The sequence below is a fragment of the Schistocerca americana genome, chromosome 1, assembly GCF_021461395.2.
Source record: "Schistocerca americana isolate TAMUIC-IGC-003095 chromosome 1, iqSchAmer2.1, whole genome shotgun sequence".
Lineage (NCBI taxonomy): Eukaryota > Metazoa > Arthropoda > Insecta > Orthoptera > Acrididae > Schistocerca > Schistocerca americana.
The window spans coordinates 858,346,613-858,366,575 of NC_060119.1; the positions used below are offsets into that span (position 1 = coordinate 858,346,613).

Below are 19,963 nucleotides of genomic sequence, written 5' to 3' on the forward strand. Positions count from 1 at the left end.
AACCACTATCAACACTGTGAATAATGATCTTTTGCTGTCTGGTGTTAAAGTAAGAGGTGAACCAATTGTGAGCTACTCCCCATACTCTGTAATGGTCCACCTTCTGGAGCAATATTTTGTGGTCAACACAATCAAACACCTTAGTTAAATGAAAAAAAATATGCCTAGCATTTGAAACCTATTGTTTAACCCATCCAGTACCTCACAGAGAAAAGAGAATATTGCATTTTCATTTGTTAAATGACCTCTGAAGCTGAACTGTACATTCAATAGCAAATTATGTGATATAAAATTATCAATTATCCTTATGTCCTACACAGCTTTTTCAATAACTTTAACAAAGACTGATGGTGTAGAAATAGGTCTAAAATTGTCTACATTATCCACTTCTCCCTTTTTATAAAGTGGCTTTACTACTGAGTACTTTAATCATTCAGGAAACTGAACATTCCTAAAGGAAAATTTACAAATATGGCTAAGTACAGGGCTAACATATGCAGCACAGTCTTTAATATTCTGCCAGGTATTCCGTCATATCCATGAGAGTCCTTAGTCTTCAGTGATTTAATTGTTGACTGAATCTCCCCCTTGCCTGTATCACAGAGGAGTATTTCAGACCAATCTCGGAAAGGCATTTGCCAAGAGAGTTATATGATTCCCTGTAGAAACTAATTTTTTATTTAATTCACAAGCAATAGTCAGAAAACTATTGTTAAGTACTGTACAGATATCTGACTTATCAGTAACAGAAATATTTTTACTGCAAACTGACTTTATATTGTCGACCATTTGCTGCTGAGCAGACACTTCCTTCACAACTGACCACCTGGTTCTAATTTTATCCTGTGAATTAGCTATTCTGTTTGTGTACCCCATACTCTTTGCCTTCCTAATAACATGTTTAAGCACCTTACAGTACTTTTTATAAAGGGCTACTGTAGCTTGATTATGACTACTTCTAACATTTTCGTATAATTCCTGCTTTGTTCTACATGATATCCTTATCCCACTAGTCAGCCACCCAGGCTGCCTTTTAGTGCTAGTACCCTGTTTAGAATGTTCTAATGGAAAGTAACTCTCAAAGAGCATGAGAAATGTGTTAAGGAAAGCATTATATTTGCCATCTATGTTATTGGCACTATAAACATCCTGCCATTCTTGTTCCTTGATGAGGTTTAAAAAACTCTCTATTGCCATTGGATTAACTTTCCTACATAGTTTGTAATTATATGTGACATTTGTTTGAGCACAAAAGCCTTTTACTGTTAAAATTTGTGTGCCATGGTCTGAAAGGCTGTTCACCTTTTTACCGACAGAATGCTCATCTAGTAATGAAGACAGAATGAAAATATTGTCTATGACTGTGCTACAGTTCCCCAGCACCCTAGTTGGATAAAACATGGTCTGCAACAGATCATTAGGAGATCTACCAACATCCTTTTTCTTGCACAATCATATACAAAATTAATATTGAAGTCACCACATATAACTAATTTCTGGTACTTCCTATAAAGTGACTTAAGAACTCTCTCTAGCTTGAGCAGAAATGCTCTGAAGTCAGAGTTAGGGGACCTAGAAACAACAACAGTTAGAAGTTTAGTTCCACGAAATTCAACTGCCCCTGCACAACATTCAAATATCTGTTCAGTGCAGTGCCGTGATACATCTGTGGAATCAAATGGAATACTGTTTTTTACGTACATGGCCACTCCCCCACTCTGCAAGAAACTCCTTGAAAAACAGCCAGCTAATCTGATGCTCTCCACACACTAGCTGTCTATGAACTTTGGTATGAATGCGGTGTAGTCTGTGTTGGTGAAACCATGAGCCCCATTAGCACTTGTGAATGTCAGATCATGACAGTTACTTATGACTGAGGCAGAACAAGTCACTTGTAGCTGAATACCACCAGGAATGTGGCCTTTCTACCAATTTGCTAGAACCCTACTTGCTTGCTCAGCTGCCATGATTGCAGCAGTGAAAAAATAAGAGCGGCTATTGAAGTAACCAAACACTTTAACGGCATGAACAGGGAGAATAGCTACAAGTTACCTACGGCCAGCGATTCAATCCCGGTAGACCACGTGTGTTCACTAGCCAGCAGCACCACTTGACCCGGGTTTAACTGCATAAATTGCAGTCATGAGAGAACTGCTGTGCAGCCTTAACACTTCCCTACAGGACAACACTGTCCCAGGGTACAAGCTGCTGACTTATTGCCTACCAGTCACCAGCAAGAGCTTTCAACCAGTGACTTACTAGAGTGGCACAGGCAGTAGCCTGCCTATACATTATTTCCAGCCAATCACCTACTAGAATTGCCTTCCAATTAGCCACCAGAGTAGCACAGGCAATAGCCTACCATACAGCCGTCCCCCTCCGTAGTCCCCCCTCACCCCCCCCCCCCCCACACACACACCCTCCCTGCCCCTTCACACTGTCTGAAGACATCCCAGATATGTGTAATCGGTTGCCACCATATATTAAAAGTAGACAGTATGTAAGGGAACACATTCACCAGTAAATAGCAGCTAACTGCCCTGAAGAGGACTTGCACAGCAAGTCAGTTGAAATGTTGGCAATGTAGGTGCTTTAATTTTGATATACAACAGTATGACAAACAGTACTGTATAATTTTAAAACACACCTCTTAACAGAAAATTGTTAAATATGAGACACATGGTAATCCCTAAAAAGTTAGGCACCTTGTGATCTTTCTGCTCGCCAATATTATTTCTGCTGGTCACAAAATTCTACAGAATGCCTTGTTGGAACTACAGCTGCTTGCCTTGCATTTCTGGGAATCTGAATCTCTTCTGTTCCAAATGTGATTTAAATTTTGGCACTCTGCAATTGACTCCCAATTATCAGAGCTGGGTCTATTAGTATTGTATCTTGCATCCAGCAGTACATGAACAATCTGTACTCATTAGGGACCATTTGGCTTCATCGGTCAAAAGACACAGTTAAATGAACTCTCCCTAGCTGCTAGTTTATCATGATTTCTTATAAAATTTCAGAATATATGTCTTGCTATTATAACAGGTATTTCTTCTCATTAGTTTTTGAAATATATAGCCTCTTTTTGTGAACTTTCAGCAATCTTTGTTCACTGCAATTTACAAATGTATAATGTTTTTTCCAATGAGTCACTCATTGCTATTCATTCAGAATGTAGATTACTTTCATTTTACTACCTTTTCTATTTGTATAATACAAGGTCCGGCAGAAAAACCTCCCCTTTAAGGAAAGCTAATAAAAACAAAACCAAATAAGGTAGAACAATTTTATTTATACTAAATAAAAGTACATATTATGCCATTTTAGAAAATACTCTTATGGTCTTACTTTTTAAATAAAACATCCCTTAAATGGCTTCCTGCACTGTCGACACACTGTTTGAGTCTTTCCCTGAAGTTATTCATTACTCTTTGAGTCATTTCAGGCGGAATAGCTTCAACCTCTTGTGTAATTGCTTCTTTCAGGGCTCGTAAAGATTGTGGACGTTGTTCATAAACTTTTGCTTTTAAATAGCCCCAAAGAAAGAAATCACAGGGCGTTAAGTCTGGCGATCGTGGGGGCCAGCCAATGTCTCCACGCAACGAGATCACATGTCCAGGAAACATTTCCTTCACCAATGCCAGTGACTGCCGCGCTGTGTGGGCAGTAGCACCATCTTGCTGGAACTACACGTTCTCTATTTCACCAAAAAGCTCCCTTAGTTGCGGTTGGAGAAAGTCGCGGAGCATGGCACAATAGCGTTCACTGTTGACGGTTAAATTCCTGTCATTTTCTTCGAAAAAGTAAGGACCGATCACTCCGGAATTGTAAACAGCACACCATACTGTTACTTTAGGGCTATGAAGTGGTCGTTGATGAAGTTCTTGGGGATTGTGTTCACACCAGTACCTGCAATTTTGGCTGTTCACTGTTCCGGCAAGGTGAAAGTGTGCTTCATCAGAAAAAATCACAATATCGTTGGGACGAATGTTCCGAAGAAGGTCTTGGCACAAACTTACACGGACACCACAGTCTCGTTCACTCAGTTCCTGCGTAGTTACAATTTTGTAAGGATGCATTTTAAGATCTCGATGCAAGATTCTTCTCACACTTCGATCAGATATCCGTAATGCTGCCGCATGCTTTTTAGCGGATCGTCGAGGAGATTGTTGAACTGAAGCTCTAACTGCATCAACATTTCCGGGGCCTGTTGCAGTCCGTGGTCGTCCAGGTGGTTTCCTTTTTAATGCGGAACCTGTCTCACGAAAGTTAGCAACCCAAGAATAAATTGTTTTCTTATCGGGAACAGTGTCCCGTCGTCCGAGCGCAAAGCAAACGCGAAAAGCACGTTGAGTATTAATAGGCGATTCGCCATTTTGAATAAAATCTTCCACTACGAAGGCACGATGTTCACCAGACCACGCCATGGCGTACACTGAAAATGGCACGTAGGCAGCTACTTAACGACGCGCCCCCCACCACTCTGCTCCTTCTACTGTCCGCTGCACGTTACTTTGTAATCGGGGAGTTTTTTATGCCGGACCCTGTACCATAATTTGTAACAACGAATAACTCCTCATCCCGTACAGTAAGTCTCCCCTGATCCGTGGTTCTGGGTGACTTTCCCGAAATCTACCCCTTTTTCTAGACCTCACCAGTCCTTTTCCCTTCTGCCTGAAGAAGGAGCCACTGGCTCCGAAAGCTTGCCATTTACAACCTTCTTTTATGTGTGTGTTCTGCCACAGCTTGGTGAGTTGATTTTTTTATCTAATTAAATAAACCATTGTGTGTGTGTGTGTAGCACCTCTCATGATGAAATTTTATTGATGATCTTGTCTTAAATATACAAATCTTTCTTGTGGTGAGTAAATGGTACAAATTATTTGTGATTTGTGGGTGGCTCTTTGTTAATTTTCTGCTTACAGAACGTTCTTTTATTGATGTGTACATTTTTGCACTGTCTTTGTTGAAATATGATTAATGAGTTCATCTCAAAGGTGAAATCTACACCGTGAAGACAAACTGTAGGCTGGAGATTGGGATAGATTTGAAGGTGACAGTTTGGTTGTGAATTGGTGAAGCAAGCAAAAGTGAAAGTGAAATCTTGATCTAGGTGACACACTGATATTTAGAGTAGCCAGAGTTCTGTGTTAGGATGGAAGGTGATAATTGTGGCAGTTAAAAGCAAAGGGGTGTTGGGTGTAAGTGGCAAAATTATGATTCTGAGAAAAATCTTCAATGTTTGTATCAAATCACAATTGTATGTTCTTTTGTTATATTGTCTACAGTAACAGTCATATGCAGTGGTTATTAATGAAGCTAATTCACAAAATATGAGTGAATTTTACTCAGAATGCTTGCTCACTAATATTTTCATCAATAATCTATTTGGCAGCTACATCTTGTTTCTCCAAGGATGTCACTATACATACTTTGACTCATAATATCACATTTGGAATGACCCACAACAATCTAATACAATATTTTGTCCCATTTTCCCATTTTACATTAATCCATACATATAACTTTTATTGGTTATGCATATAATGGACTGGTTAAGCCAAATGTATAAACGATGTTACACAAAGAAACAAAAATTTCCAAGCAGACTCTTAAGACATGCACATACAAATATTCCTAATCGTTATTATTATGGAAAATGTCTGTTCAGAGTCTCACAAATCATCACCAGAAGGCATCACATCATTAGCAGATTGTGTGCTGGGCCCTACACTTTGACAAAGACATGTATTTTTGCTTGCGTCTTTTTGCATTCAAAGGCAAAACACTTCTTGTTAAGTAGTTCTTCAAATAACTGCTAGGAAACAAATCACGTCTCCCAATCCACCTGTATCCATTTGCCATGAAACAGATTGGTTCTTCCACTAAAATATGATGAATTTTTGTCATTGTTTCTGTGGATGAAAGTCAGAATTGCAGCTTGTTCACAATGTGGTTTACTTTTAATACTTTTCCTGCCTTTTTCTAATTGTATTAAACCATAATTTGTGCTGTGCTCACTGAACTGCTCCATAAAATACTAATTTTTTGTTGGTGGGTGTTGAAATAGAAATTTTCAAACAAATCTTTATGCTTAACTTGATCAGTCATTGCAAAAGTGATAATATAATTCATTACGCAAGGTGACTTACTGGTGAGTGATTGTCAATCGTGGTGAGCAAAACAATCCTCCTTCACAAATTTGCAGTGCAGCCCATTAATATCAGCTACCAAAGTATGTTGAAGCCATACAGATGCTTCTCGCTGTGTTAGTATTAGTTATACCTCTCCAGGGGATACCTTCTGTAGTACTGTCTTAAGTAATTCTAAGGTGGATACTGCTGTAATCCTTACTTCAGGCCATTGAACATAAGTCATTTTTGTAACGCAACCTGAACCAAACAGTAATAGCTCTTGGTAAAAGATTCATCTAAGGGACAAATAGAAATTATCATGAAACCTTCCAGTATTTTAGGTAAATTCCAAGCATGACTTAACCAGATACCATGTATTTTGTAATCAAAGTTCCATATTGGGAAGTGGTGGTGGAAACCACAAATTCAGGATTTGTAGCAGTATACAAACAGCAAACAACTGCAGTGTTGCAGAATCAGTAGGCATAGGTGAAACAGATAATAGTAACTGAGGGAGAGACTGCCTCTGGCCAGCTTTATATTTGGACAGCTATGGAAGTTTGTGTAATTGGCCTGCAATATCAGCCTTGTTTGTTTCGCAAGTGCCCTTGCTGGACATGTGTGACATTACACATATTGATGTATCTGTGCATCCTGAAAGGGTTACTAAAGCTACTCTCTGAGCAAATATTTTTTTCTCCATTTTCCATTGTATTTTAAGAAATGTTGTTTGTTTAGCCAGTTATTTAATGCAGCACTTTGTTTTGTGTATTGTACAAAAGAACCTCATACCTCTATGGAATTTTTGGGGTTATTATTGTGAATTTTTGACTGTTTAGGTTTGTTCATCCTATTGAGGATCACATGGATGAGGCAGTTAATGCAATCAGGAATGCAAAAGAAGATGCATTTGATGAGTGCAGTATACCACAGCCTTCTATAAAAAAGAAATTTACTGGACACAGAAATGCCAGGTATGTACTCAAACACATAAAATTTTTTAATGGTTATTTTAGAAATTTATTTTCTTGCAGTGTATGTGAACTCATTTCTCACATTACTTTTTGTGCATATGATCTGCAAATTTAAGTTTACCATTCTGTATGTATCAATTACTTTTCTGTGCTATTTTTGTTTTACGAAATTAGGAATGGAATAAAAATAACAGAACAGAATACTGAGCCAGATTGATTAATGTTACCCTTAACAAAACATAGTGATGTAGTGGTACATAATGAACTCAAAACAAATGAAGTAAACATTGAACACACAGGTTTTATGGTTAAAAAAAAAGGAGGAAACAAGATGTTGTGGATAGTAGTGAAAGATAAACTGATTCTACTGTGTTCTTACATACTTTCTGTGCATCACACTGCTATTTGGCATGACTGTGCTCTCAGGCAGCTGAAACTGAGTGTGGTTTCGTTGCCTGAGACTGCAGTTTTGTGTGTGTGTGTGTGTGTGTGTGTGTGTGTGTGTGTGTGTGTGTGTGTGTGTGGGCGCATGCGTGCGCGCATGTCTGTCTATTGTTGACAAAGACCGTAACAGCCAAAAGCTATAATTGTGAGAGTCTTTTTGTTGTGCCTATCTGTGACTCAGCATCTCTGCTATATGGTGAATAGCAACTTTCCTTCTCATAATATTGTTACATTCCGCCCTGGATTTTCCATTGTTGGAAAATAAATGAAGACATAAGAACAATAACAGGAGTTGATGAGTTTGTGGAAGGACATGAAAAATGACAGATGGACAAAGACTGTACCGTAGTGAAGTCCCAGAGAAAGACAAAGAGCACAAGACAGTTTACTACCATTGCTGGGATAAAGAACTGAAGAAATTCACACGCTTCAGCTGTAAATGGACAACAGGAGACAGAGAGACATGGGAACAGTGACAGAAATTGTATTTGTTAGCTTGAGATTGAAGAAGCTACAATTTTTTAAAGGTTGGATTACTGAACACTAAATAAATAAATGAATGCAAGGCTGTTTGGATGAGGAAATTTCTTCATTTTTACTTCACCACTACTGCCGCTGCCGCCGCCACCGCCGCCGCTACCACCACCACCACCACCACCACCACCACCACCACCACGTCTACTACTGCTTACTTCTTCCTCTTCTACTGCAACTGTTCCTTAGGAAGTTTAGTAGTTACAGCTAAATATTCTTGGTATAGTTCCTTGGAACTCAACTCAGCAGGGACTAGTTAACAGGGCACACTGGAAAGCAATTAATGCAGTGCAGCAAACAAGATTCAAGCTTCATAAAATCAGGGATACACAGGGTCTAATTACAGGACATTAGTCAGAGTTACTCATGTGGGGAAGTACAAATTTGGTCACAAGAATTATGCTCTTGGAACTGGAGAGGATTCCTCAAATTTATGTGAATGCATGAATGTAGGTGCAAGTACACGTGCAAATCTCTTTGTGCATACGCTTGCTTGAAAAAATACAAATGGACGTGTGTGAGATGGATGTTAGTGGTATGAAGACCTCTGGTGAAATTTACAAACTGTCTGAAATTTAATTTCTGATAATGTATTATCTCGTAGAAATCAGGGAGAAAACTTGTTCTCCTTTAATCAAGATTACAAATACTGAAAATCGTATCCAAGCTTAATAAGAGTTGTGGCAGTAGCAGTACTTCGGAATACAACAAATCGAAGTGTTTTTGCCGAAGGGCCTTATCCTCTTCATCTGACCATATTCTTGCACTTTCGCCACATCTAACTTTAAGCGATAAAGTTGTTAGTGAAAACTACGTGTGAGGTGCCACGTATATGTTTCAGAGTGCCCTCTGAAGTTGACTGTTATTTTGGGATGTGTTCTTTGTTTATCACACATTTCAGTTTGTGTTGCTGTCCTGCTTGCTGTAATGGTACTGCATTTGTCATTAATTAAATAGTGAGTTGATATTCTTCTTCAAGCAAAACCATGTTTTACCTTTGTGGTTGCTTATATGAGCCGTAATCCCCTCCCCCTCTCTTCCACAAACACCATGGTTGGAAAGGGGGTGGGGAGAGAGAGAGAAGAAAAGAGAGAGAAAAAAATATTGAGGATATTTTTAATTTGAAAAATTATGAAGAGAGTGTGGGTGAAAAATGGAGTGGTGGCTTAATCTGATGTTTGGCAGAGATGCTCATCCTTTTCCATCTCTTTTGGCCTCTCTTCTGTTTTTTACACTTTAGAATTCCTCCCTTCCCCTTTTCAGCTTTTGAAGAGGAATCCCAATAATTGAGGTTTTATCATTTTGCTTTCAACTTCACATTGGCTGTTACAAACTTTTGGTGAGTTCATTCATGTCATTGTCCTTTTTCATAGTTTCAATTTTTTAGTATTTCCACCTCATTCATTCCACACATATGAAGTGAAATTTTCAAAATAAAATGGTGTAAATTGAGCAGTGAGAACACAGGAGCCTATATTTGTCGAGCTTAAAGGAGGTGCTGACTGAAGGCCATCTCACTGTGATTGATTGTTTGGTCTTGTGCATACAGATTATTTTCTTTGTGTGTCTGTTAATTTACTATCAGTTAGTACCAATACTGAGTGAACATTATTAATAAAATTTGATATTTTATTTAAAACCTTGTAATGACACAGTCTGAACTTGTAATAAAGGATGTACTTTCTGACAGATTAAAACTTTGTGCTAAATTGTAACTAGACCTCATCTTTAGATTTTGCAGGCAAGCTCTCATTTAATCCCATGAGAAATGATGGGTCACTTTTGACTGTAGAGTCTTGCCTTTGTGAGACAAGTAACCAAATTTGTGTTCAAATGGAACACATGCTTTCAATCTGTCAGGAATAATATTTCAGCAGACATTATGCCACAGAGTAAAGTTTGTGCTTTTGTATTTTCCTTTTTCATTCTTTTTCAGAACAATGATAAAAGAGGCAACTTTTTGGGGTGAAGATTATGTGCTTTCAGGATCAGATTGTGGCCATGTTTTTATTTGGGACCGTTTGACTGGCTCATTGGTCATGCTTTTGGAAGCTGATCATCATGTTGTCAATTGTCTCCAGCCACATCCTGTTCTACCAGTGCTAGCAACCTCTGGTATTGACTACGATGTGAAGCTTTGGGCTCCACTTCGTGAGGAAGCCAGTTTTGATGCCGAACTGGCGGAAACAGTAAGTTAGTTTTTTGATTATGAGATATGGTGCATATGTTATGAGGGTACAGATGGTTCATGGTATGTTGTGTGGAGGGAAGGGGTCATAGTATTATGTATAGTGTATCGGTGATAACAACAACAACAACAACAACAATAATGATGATGATGATCTGTTCAACATAAATAGCTTTTGTGCGTGCCTAAAAACAGAAAGTACAACATCACTCTTATGCATACCTCATTGTCCCTACTGAAGTGTTAGGATAAATCATTTACCTGCAGAACTTTTTCTTTTTGTTCTCTGGTAATTCATGGCAATTTTTATGTTAAGTCTTGGTAACAAATCATTTATAAAGTATTTCATTGAACTTATTACAGTGATACATGTTCATCTGCCTGAAATTATAGTATTTGTGAATATGTAGAAGTGCTTAGTAATAAGCAGATCTTTGAAATAATGTTAGGTTCAGTCAGTGAACACGTAGAACAATATAGAGCAGTCCATATCCTAATTTAATGCCTAAAGGTACTGGATCCTTTTTCAAATAGTCCTTTTGTGTGAGTAATAATATTGTTTTTATATTTAGTTATAAATTAATTTTGTAGTGACTATAATTTGCATTTGTTTGCAGTTTTATGAACAACAGAAATTACATATTAATCATGGTTCAAGCAGGATGTAAAGGTTGGCTACAACCTTTGGCTTTAACCCCACCAATGATTCAAATAGCCCTTTTTTTTGCAGGACCAGTAGCATTTTTAATTGAAGATGAGTGGGCATTACTTATATTTTTGTTCTGTAACGTACTTCCAAGGAAGTGAATCATAGTATGCAACCTTCAGTGTAAAACACTTTTCCAGCATTAACACAATGATTATGAATTATGAATATTGGTTAGTTTTATTGTCTAAGTATTTTCTTGATGATCCCACTTCTGATGTTGCCTTGAATTGTTATATTCAGATATTGTATGCTTGATTATTTCTAATTCACAGTTTTATTGTCGTGTGTTGTTCCACAGCAATGCTATTAAGCCTTTTTGTATTAAATTCCATGACTGGTGTTGTTTTACTAGTACCTAAAGTGGCTTGGATTTCACTGAAATACTATACCGTTTCTTTTAAAAGAAGAGTAAAGCAGTTCTCTCAACTTCCTCATAAACTTTCTGTACAACAATACAACTTTGCAGGCAGACAACAAATTGGAGAAATAGGCATAAAATACAAAGAAAGACTACAGTTCTGTGTTCTACAATATTATCATGTAATCAGAGGGTGTAAGATAGAGCAGGTTGTAATAAAATTAGGAAACACTGTACATGCACCAGAAGTTAACATGCTAATTCTAAGCTCATGACAGCAGCAGGTTCTTTTATGTTACGTTCTACTGTGTGATGATACATTTTGATCTGTAAAAGTAGGTTGCCCATGTAGGGATTATTGGTTTTTAGATTTCTACATGAATTAGGTGACATTGTTTAGGGTGCTGTACAATAAAAAAACAGAATTGAATGTATGACAGTGAAGTATATTTCAGGAGGAGAAAGAATATTGAGTAAACTGTGGTAACTGCCAAATGTTTTTTACTCCAGTCTCTGATCACAATATCAATTCTTTCGATGATGACCGGTTCATAGGTGAGATGTTTTCTGGTACATCCAGTGCCAGATTAGGCACGTAGCAGTAGTTAGCAAATGCTATGGTCCCCGTGCCTGGTCGCAAAAACTCTTGTCAAGTTAGAGGTTTTTTTTTCTTTTTTCTTTTTTTTTGACAGTCATTTCAGGTATAGAATTTATTTGTTGCAAGTAGACTAGTGAAAAAGGTGAATTATGTAACTATTTGGTTAAGTTAGCAACATTCTGCCAGCTGATTAATAACGTTTCTGGTGTCACAATGAAGAATAGGGTAATCGGTGTGTTGGAACTAACATTGATGGCCAACAATAGCTTCTTAGGGACATTTAGTTCATGCAACAAACCCCTTGCATACAACCAATGCCACACAGCACAACAATTAGAAATGTAAAAGCACGGGAGTGTTGACATTGGGAACAGCGATCCAAAAAGGGTAGTCGACACAAGTCCCGAGATGTACAGACATGTAACAATCGGTGCTTGGAGGCCAATCATCAACTTCTTTTACAAAGTAGAAGATTATTAAGTGGGTGTCATTTATTTTATATAGTGATTCCAAAGTTGCTGACTGAAAAGAGGGCACTACTGAAGCATAAGGTAAGGTCCTTCTTTGTTCATATATACCCCAAAGTTTAAACAGTAAAAAAGTATGTTGGTTCTCAGTATGTAACTAAGAAGGAATAAGCTATTTGTGTTTGATATTATCATAAAACACTGTAGTTTTTATTTGGATGATTCTGAATACAGTAGACATTTATTTATCGCTCAGAATTTGTTCACCCTTGGTACTGGCATATACTTTAGAGTTTTTAATACCATAATGACTTGAAGTCATATTTTAAAGAGGAAAACAGAACACTGGTGAAGTAATAACCTTGCAATTGATTTTGCTTCAAAATTTGAGCAATAATTTTGATGGTGCACGGCTTTGACCACCTGTGATGCACATTTTAAGCATTAGCACTTAGCAGTACCCCACTCCACTCTATCCTCTGAATGGTAAAACATGAAGCACGAACACAGGTAATTGGTTAAACAATTATTTCAATAACAGGTTAATAATTTTCAGTTTACAAATCCATGGCATTGGAGAATGGTGTAGCTCTTGAATCTGTACTTCATTTAATATTGTCAGCTTTACAATTCAAAGGAAGTGTTCCCTTAACGGTATCTCTAACAATTTTTCAAATGATGGTGATCTGGAGAGACATCCACTCAGCTACTCAAGACATTGGCAGTGAAAATCATTCAGTGTTGGACATAGCTCTGCTGCATATAAACCCGTACTCTTTGAATAATACGCTCAGTGGTTTCCACTGCATTGAGAATTTACACATATAATAAAATTGTAACTTGAAGATGTCTGTACATAGGAGATATTTTAAAAAAAAACTGAATTTGAGGGTGTTTATTTAATGGCTATCAAAGCAAAAAAATTATTTTCCGGATTTTTGTGTGTATGTATGTGCACCACGCAAAAACTAATGCATGAAATTGGATGTGATTTTCAGTTGTATTTTTGTACGTCTAATTTAAAATGTGATACAGCTTTCACTTTGACATGCCGGGTAGAATCAAAGTTCTCATAGTTTTGCCATAAAAGCATGTGCTGTTACACACCATAGGGCATTGTTGTTTGCTGCAAACAATCAAATGTGCCGGCAGGATGGCAAAGCTTTGTGAGCCGCCAGCCGCACCGGCACCTTTAATGTGCGGACGAAGTCACAGGTAAAACCTAGTCACATTATAAAAATGTACAAAGCAATGATGTCTCTGGCACCAGTTACAGACTAATAAAGCAAGTGAACAGACTCAAAACTACACTCCTGGCCATTAAAATTGCTACACCGAGAAGAAATGCAGATGATAAAACGGGTATTCATTGGACAAATATGTTATACTAGAACTGACATATGATTACATTTTCACGCAATTTGGGTGCATAGATCCTGAGAAATCAGTACCCAGAACAACCACCTCTGGCCGTAATAATGGCCTTGATACGCCTGGGCATTGAGTCAAACAGAGCTTGGATAGCGTGTTCAGGTACAGCTGCCCATGCAGCTTCAACACGATACCACAGTTCATCAAGAGTAGTGACTGGCGTATTGTGACAAGCCAATCGCTCGGCCACCATTAACCAGACGTTTTGAATTGGTGAGAGGTCTGGAGAAAGTGCTGGCCAGGGCAGCAGTCGAACATTTTCTGTATCCAGAACGGCCCGTACAGGACCTGCAACATACGGTCATGCATTATATTGCTGAAATGTAGGGTTTCACAGGGATCGAATGAAGGGTAGAGCCGTCGGCCGGAGTGGCTGTGCGGTTCTAGGCGCTACAGTCTGGAGCCGAGCGACCGCTACGGTCGCAGGTTCGACTGCCTCGGGCATGGATGTGTGTGATGTCCTTGGGTTAGTTAGGTTTAATTAGTTCTAAGTTCTAGGCGACTGATGAACTCAGAAGTTAAGTCGCATAGTGGACCTTTTGACTTGTGGAAGAGTGGTGAGAGTTTCACAGTTTAGTTTCTAATTATGTAGGAATAAAGGAGATGACTCACCGAAAGGCAGAAGGGCTGTGTCGTTGTCAGGTTCACAAACAAAAGGTGCAGAGTTTTGCTTTGCTAGCTTTCTGAATGAAATTCCCTTCTGAAGGTTGTAGGAGGCACCTGCGCACACACGCGCGCGCGCGCTCGCACACACACACACACACACACACACACACACACACACACACAGAGTATTGGGTAGGCAATGGGGGGACAGCGAGCTAGGTTTAGACCAGGGAGGTACGGGAGCAATGGATGTGCTGTAGGGACAGCCAACATCTGCATAGTTCAGAAAAGCTGGTGGTGGTGGGGATCCAGATGGTATGTGCTGTGAAGCAGCCATTGAAATCTCGCATGCTGCCCTCTGCTGCATGTTGTGCCACTGGCTGGTCCACCTTGTTTTTGGCAACAGTTTGGCGGTGGGCATTCATTCTGTTTTTTTGAGTCATCAGTCTTTTGATTGGTCTGATGTAGTCTGCCACGAATTTCACTCCTGTGCCAACCTCTTCATCTCAGAATAGCACTTGCAACCTACATCCTCAATTATTTGCTGGATGTTTTCCAATCTCTGTCTTCCTCTACAGTTTTTGCCCTCTACAGCTCCCTCTAGCACCATGGAAGTCATTCCTTGATGTCTTAACAGATGTCCTATCATCGTGTCCCTTCTCTTTGTCAGTATTTTCCACATGTTGCCTTCCTCTCCGATTCTGTGCAGAATCTCCTCTCTGGTTTTCCCACAGTCTGTGTTTCACTACCATACAATGCTGTGCGCCAGACACACTTTCTCAGAAATTTCTTCCTCAAATTAAGGCCTATGTTTGATACTAGTAGGCTTCTCTTGGCCAGGAATGCTCATTTTCCCAGTGCTAGTCTGCTTTTGATGTCCTCCTTGCTCCATCCGTCATTGGTTATTTTGCTGCCTAGGTAGCAGACTTCCAACTTCATCTACTTTATGACCATCAATACCCATTTTTGCTACTTCTCATTACTTTCATCTTTCTTCGATTTACTCTCAGTCCATATTCTGTACCCTTTAGACTGTTCATTCCATTTAGCAGATCATGTAATCCTTCTTCACGTTCACTGAGGATAGCAATGTCATCAACAAATCGTATCATGATATCCTTTCACCCCCAATTGTAATTCCACTCCAGAACCTTTCCTTTATTTCCATCATTGCTTCTTTGATATACAGATGGAACTGTAGGGCTGAAAGACTATACCAAGTAACTATTACAACCTACATCCTTCTGAATCTGCTTAGTGTATTCACCTCTTGGTCTCCCTCTATGATTTTTACCCTCCACACTGCCCTCCAATACTAAATTGGTGATCCCTTGATGCCTCAGAACATGTCCTACCAACTGATCCCTTCTTCTAGTCAAGTTGTGCCACAAATTCCTCTTCTCTCTAATTTTATTCAGTACCTCCTCATTAGTTACATGATCTACCCATCTAATCTTCAGCGTTCTTCTGTAGCACCGCATTTCAAAAGCTTCTATTCTGTTCTTGTCTGAATTGTTTGTCATCCATGTTTTACTTTCACACAGGGCTACACTCCATACAAATACTTTCAGAAAGACTTCCGGACACTTAAATTTATAGTTGATGTTGACACATATCTCTTCTTTAGAAACACTTCTCTTGCCATCACCAGTCTACATTTTATATACTCTATAATCAGTTATTTTACTGCCCAAATAGCAAAACTCCTTTACTACTTTAAGTTTCTCATTTCTTAATCTAGTTCCCTCAGCATCATCTGATTTAATTCGACTACATTCCATTATTGTTGTTTTGCTTTTGTAGATGTTCATCTTATATCTTCCTTTCAAAACACTGTCCATTCCCTTCAACTGCTCATCCAAGTCCTTCTCTGTCTCTGATAGAATTACAATGTCATCGACAAACCTCAAAGTTTTTATTTCTTCTCCGTGGACTTTAATTCCTACTCAAAATTTTTCTTTTGTTTCCTTTACTGCTTGTTTCATATACAGATTGAATACCATCAGGGATAGTCTAAAACCCTCTCTCACTCCCTTCTCAACCATTGCATCCCTTTTCTACCCCTGGACTCTTTATCACTGCCATCTGGTTTCTGTAAAATTGTAAATAAATTGTAAATAGCCTTTTGCTCCCCATATTTTACCACTGCCTTATGATAAGGTCTACATAACCAGCATCTTGTGACAACGAATGTAAATACACTGCCCGACAAAAAGAATGAAGTACCCAGAAGAAATGGTCAGATATCAATGTAACTTAGTACACATACACACCATTGTCAGGTATGTAAATAATTAGAGTTGCAATCCGCTGTGAAAGGTAAAACATCCTCCAGAGTGCATTAGTGTCATTCATGTTTTGTGTTGTTACCAGGTCTGGTAGGTTATATAAAAGTTGTGAACAACAGTAGGTATTGAATGATCAGTGTAAAGAATACAGGGATGCTGCTTGCTCATGTGAGGCAACATAATCAACAGACGGAGTTTGAAAGGGACCTCATTGTGAGTCTCCATTTGGCCAGCTGGCCGAATTCTGGAATAATCATGTTTGTGGAGCATTTGAATGTGACAGTGGTATAGTACTGTACTGCCTTGAAATGTTCGGGCAAGTATTATCATCATCAAGGTTATGGTCGGCCACATCTGATCACCAAAAAGGAGGATCACTGTTTGTGGGCAAAACACATTGTAAACCTTGACAACTGTGCCTGCAATCTGAGGATGAGTAGGGACTCCATGTGTCATTCCACACCACTGATTGGAGACAGGCGACAGCCACACTAGCAAGTTACTGTCCCATGCGTAGACTGCTGTCAACACACAACTCAAACAGTTGTATTTGGAGTGGTGCCGTGATCCATATGCATGGATTACTTATGAATAGTGTTGCATTGTGTTCAGCAGGGAATTGTGGTTCTGCACTACTTTGGATAACTATTGTTGATGAGTACTGCGATGACTTGGGGAAGGCCCCATTCTTCCAGTGTTTTGGAGAGGCACAGCCGTGTTACTTGTGGTGCCATGGTGTGGGGAGCTATCAGGTATGACTTCAGGTCACAGCTGGAAGTGATTGAGGGAACTCAGATTGCACAACAATATGGCAACAATATCCTTTGTCCTAATGCGACACCTCTTATGTGACAATATCGTGGTGCCATTTTTCAAAAGGACAGCGCTTGTCCACTTATGGCATGTTGGTATGTATATACAGTTCTGTGTGATGCTGAGCTATTTGTGTGGCTGCAGAAATACCCATATCTGCCCCTGATAGTACATGTGTGGGACTAGCCTCGGTGTAAAATCCATCCCAGTGCCAGTACCTAGGATATTGGGGACCATTTGCAACAGTTGTGGGCCAGTGTACCTCAGGAGAGGATGAAATGGCTTTATGGCAGCTCCCCAACGGAATGAGTGTATGGCAGCTCCCCAACGGAATGAGTGCTTGCATCCATGCCAGAAGATTTATAATGTCGTACTGACAAGTGGGCTCATGCTGCCAAGTTTCTTGCAAATCTGACTCAGTTTTTTAGTCACTGATATAACACAGGATAGCCGCACAACACTTTGTTTCCTTCTCCACTTCTGGGTACTCCACTTACTTTGTTGGACGGTGTAAAACAGGACTCTGTCCCTCCAGGTGACATCTGACACTTGAGGCACAATTTCAGTGCTGCTCTGTAATTAGAGGAGGCCATACAAGACACTCAAGTTATTGTCCAAGACAATCTGTTCGTAAGTATTTGAACTTGTTATTGTGATCATGTACAGTTACAACATGTGTAATATATGAATAATTTGATTTATATCAACCAGGTGCTTCAGGGTGTCCATTTTCCCATTTAACACTATTGAATTTAAAGTAAGAACTAATAAAAATAGACAAAACAACAAGTGAATAGTTTGTTCAGTTTCAACAGGCACATGTTGTATAGAGATTGGCTAATTGGGAATGAAGCTGTAATCAGTTCATAGTTGAGTGAAAGACAGTATCTCTAACAAGATAAACAATAGAGAACCACTGCTAATTTATGTAAGAAAAGAATTATTTCAGTGTGGAAGAAAGAGCTGTCTGACATGAGGGGATGTAGTTGTACGTAATATAAGAAAAAGACTGAGTTTCAATGAAAATTCCGAAGGACTGAAATTTAATGGAATTAGGGATGGTGGAGGACGGGGTTCTCAGTTAATATCAAAATAAATAAAGAACATAAAAATTCACTTTGTTGCATTTATTGATTAGAGCTACATTAGTATTTTTGTCACCATTTGTATATATGCATTTGTATATATGTATTTGCCTAAGTTTGTTAGACGAACATTTGCTCTCTGTCAATTCCTGAATGAGGTGAAGCAATCCACAAGGTGATGAATTCTGTTTTGGAGGAGCAGAATTGAAAACTAAGTGGCCATCCTCATTCTGTCATGGTTTTCCAAAATTCCTTCAGTTGAATATTAGTCTGTCCTGATTTCTATTTTGCTTGTGTTTCCAAATCAGATAAGGTTAGTGTCAGAATGATGCCAAAAGCATGGTCATGTCCGGTTCTCTTCCATATTCTTCCTATATTCGAGCTTGTAGTCAGTCTCCAATGACCTCCTCATCAATAGGACATTAAATCTTAATCTTCCTTCATAAATTTTTAATTCTTTCTTTCCTTTTCAATACAACAGAAGTGTCCTAGCATGCTTAATTGGCATCATTAAATCTTTAAAGTTTTAGAGGCAAAAGGTTTTATTTTTGGGAGTTAAAAGATGGAGTAGTAGGTAAATTGTAAATCTGTATAGTACTCTTGATACGGATTTCAGAGTAAAAATTTTTTGTGGCTTATGTTCGCCCAGTCATACATTTTCCATTTTTGTTGCCTTTTTGTTGTTGTTGTTGTTGGTGGTGTTCATTTTCTTGTTATTAGTAATTATCTATTTTTTTTTTTGCTTCATTATTTGATTATTACGTTTAAATTTTGTTAGTTGCATTGTAGAAGGAAGAGAACAACATATGTGATAGTTATATTTTTATTCTTGTAATTTTTATAATTGTATGTAATTTTTGATGCACAAATACAAGTTACTATTTCTTTACTTCTCTTGAGACACTCCTTCCAAATATAATCCTAACATACACCACCAACGTAAAATCACCAAATATATCATGGTGGCATGGTGTTGAAACAATCATCATTTGGATGTCAGTCCTCTTCTTTCTGTGCTTGATGACAAAAATTAGAGAGATATTCCCCTATGCAAGACACTATTCATTTGTTTTACTTTTCCCAAGCATGTTTCAGCTCTTCTTGTGCCATCTTCAGTGGATTTTTTGTATTTTTCAGTCTTAAAATTATTATAGTGTGGTAATGTTCAAATTTGAACTTATTTATGTGCATATACAGAAGTGGTAATAAAGTGTCAAATTTTGCATTGTTTTACATATGTAGTGAATAACACGTGTCGCCTAACTGATCCAGAATATTGCACATTTTTGCTGCGGCGAAAATTAGGCCTAGAATACTGGTTTAGAGAAATATTT

General features: G+C 38.5%; 1 protein-coding gene across 2 annotated transcripts in view; it reads left to right on the forward strand.

Annotated features, from left to right (window-relative positions):
- LOC124613679 (DDB1- and CUL4-associated factor 6-like) overlaps positions 1-19,963 on the forward strand; it is a 180,711-nt gene that overhangs the window by 119,810 nt on the left and 40,938 nt on the right. For both annotated transcript variants that reach the window (XM_047142399.1, XM_047142406.1), the window contains exons 12-13: positions 6,974-7,108; positions 10,023-10,275. In XM_047142399.1, coding sequence (XP_046998355.1) covers positions 6,974-7,108; positions 10,023-10,275 — 388 coding nt within the window. The remainder of the gene's footprint in view (positions 1-6,973; positions 7,109-10,022; positions 10,276-19,963) is intronic.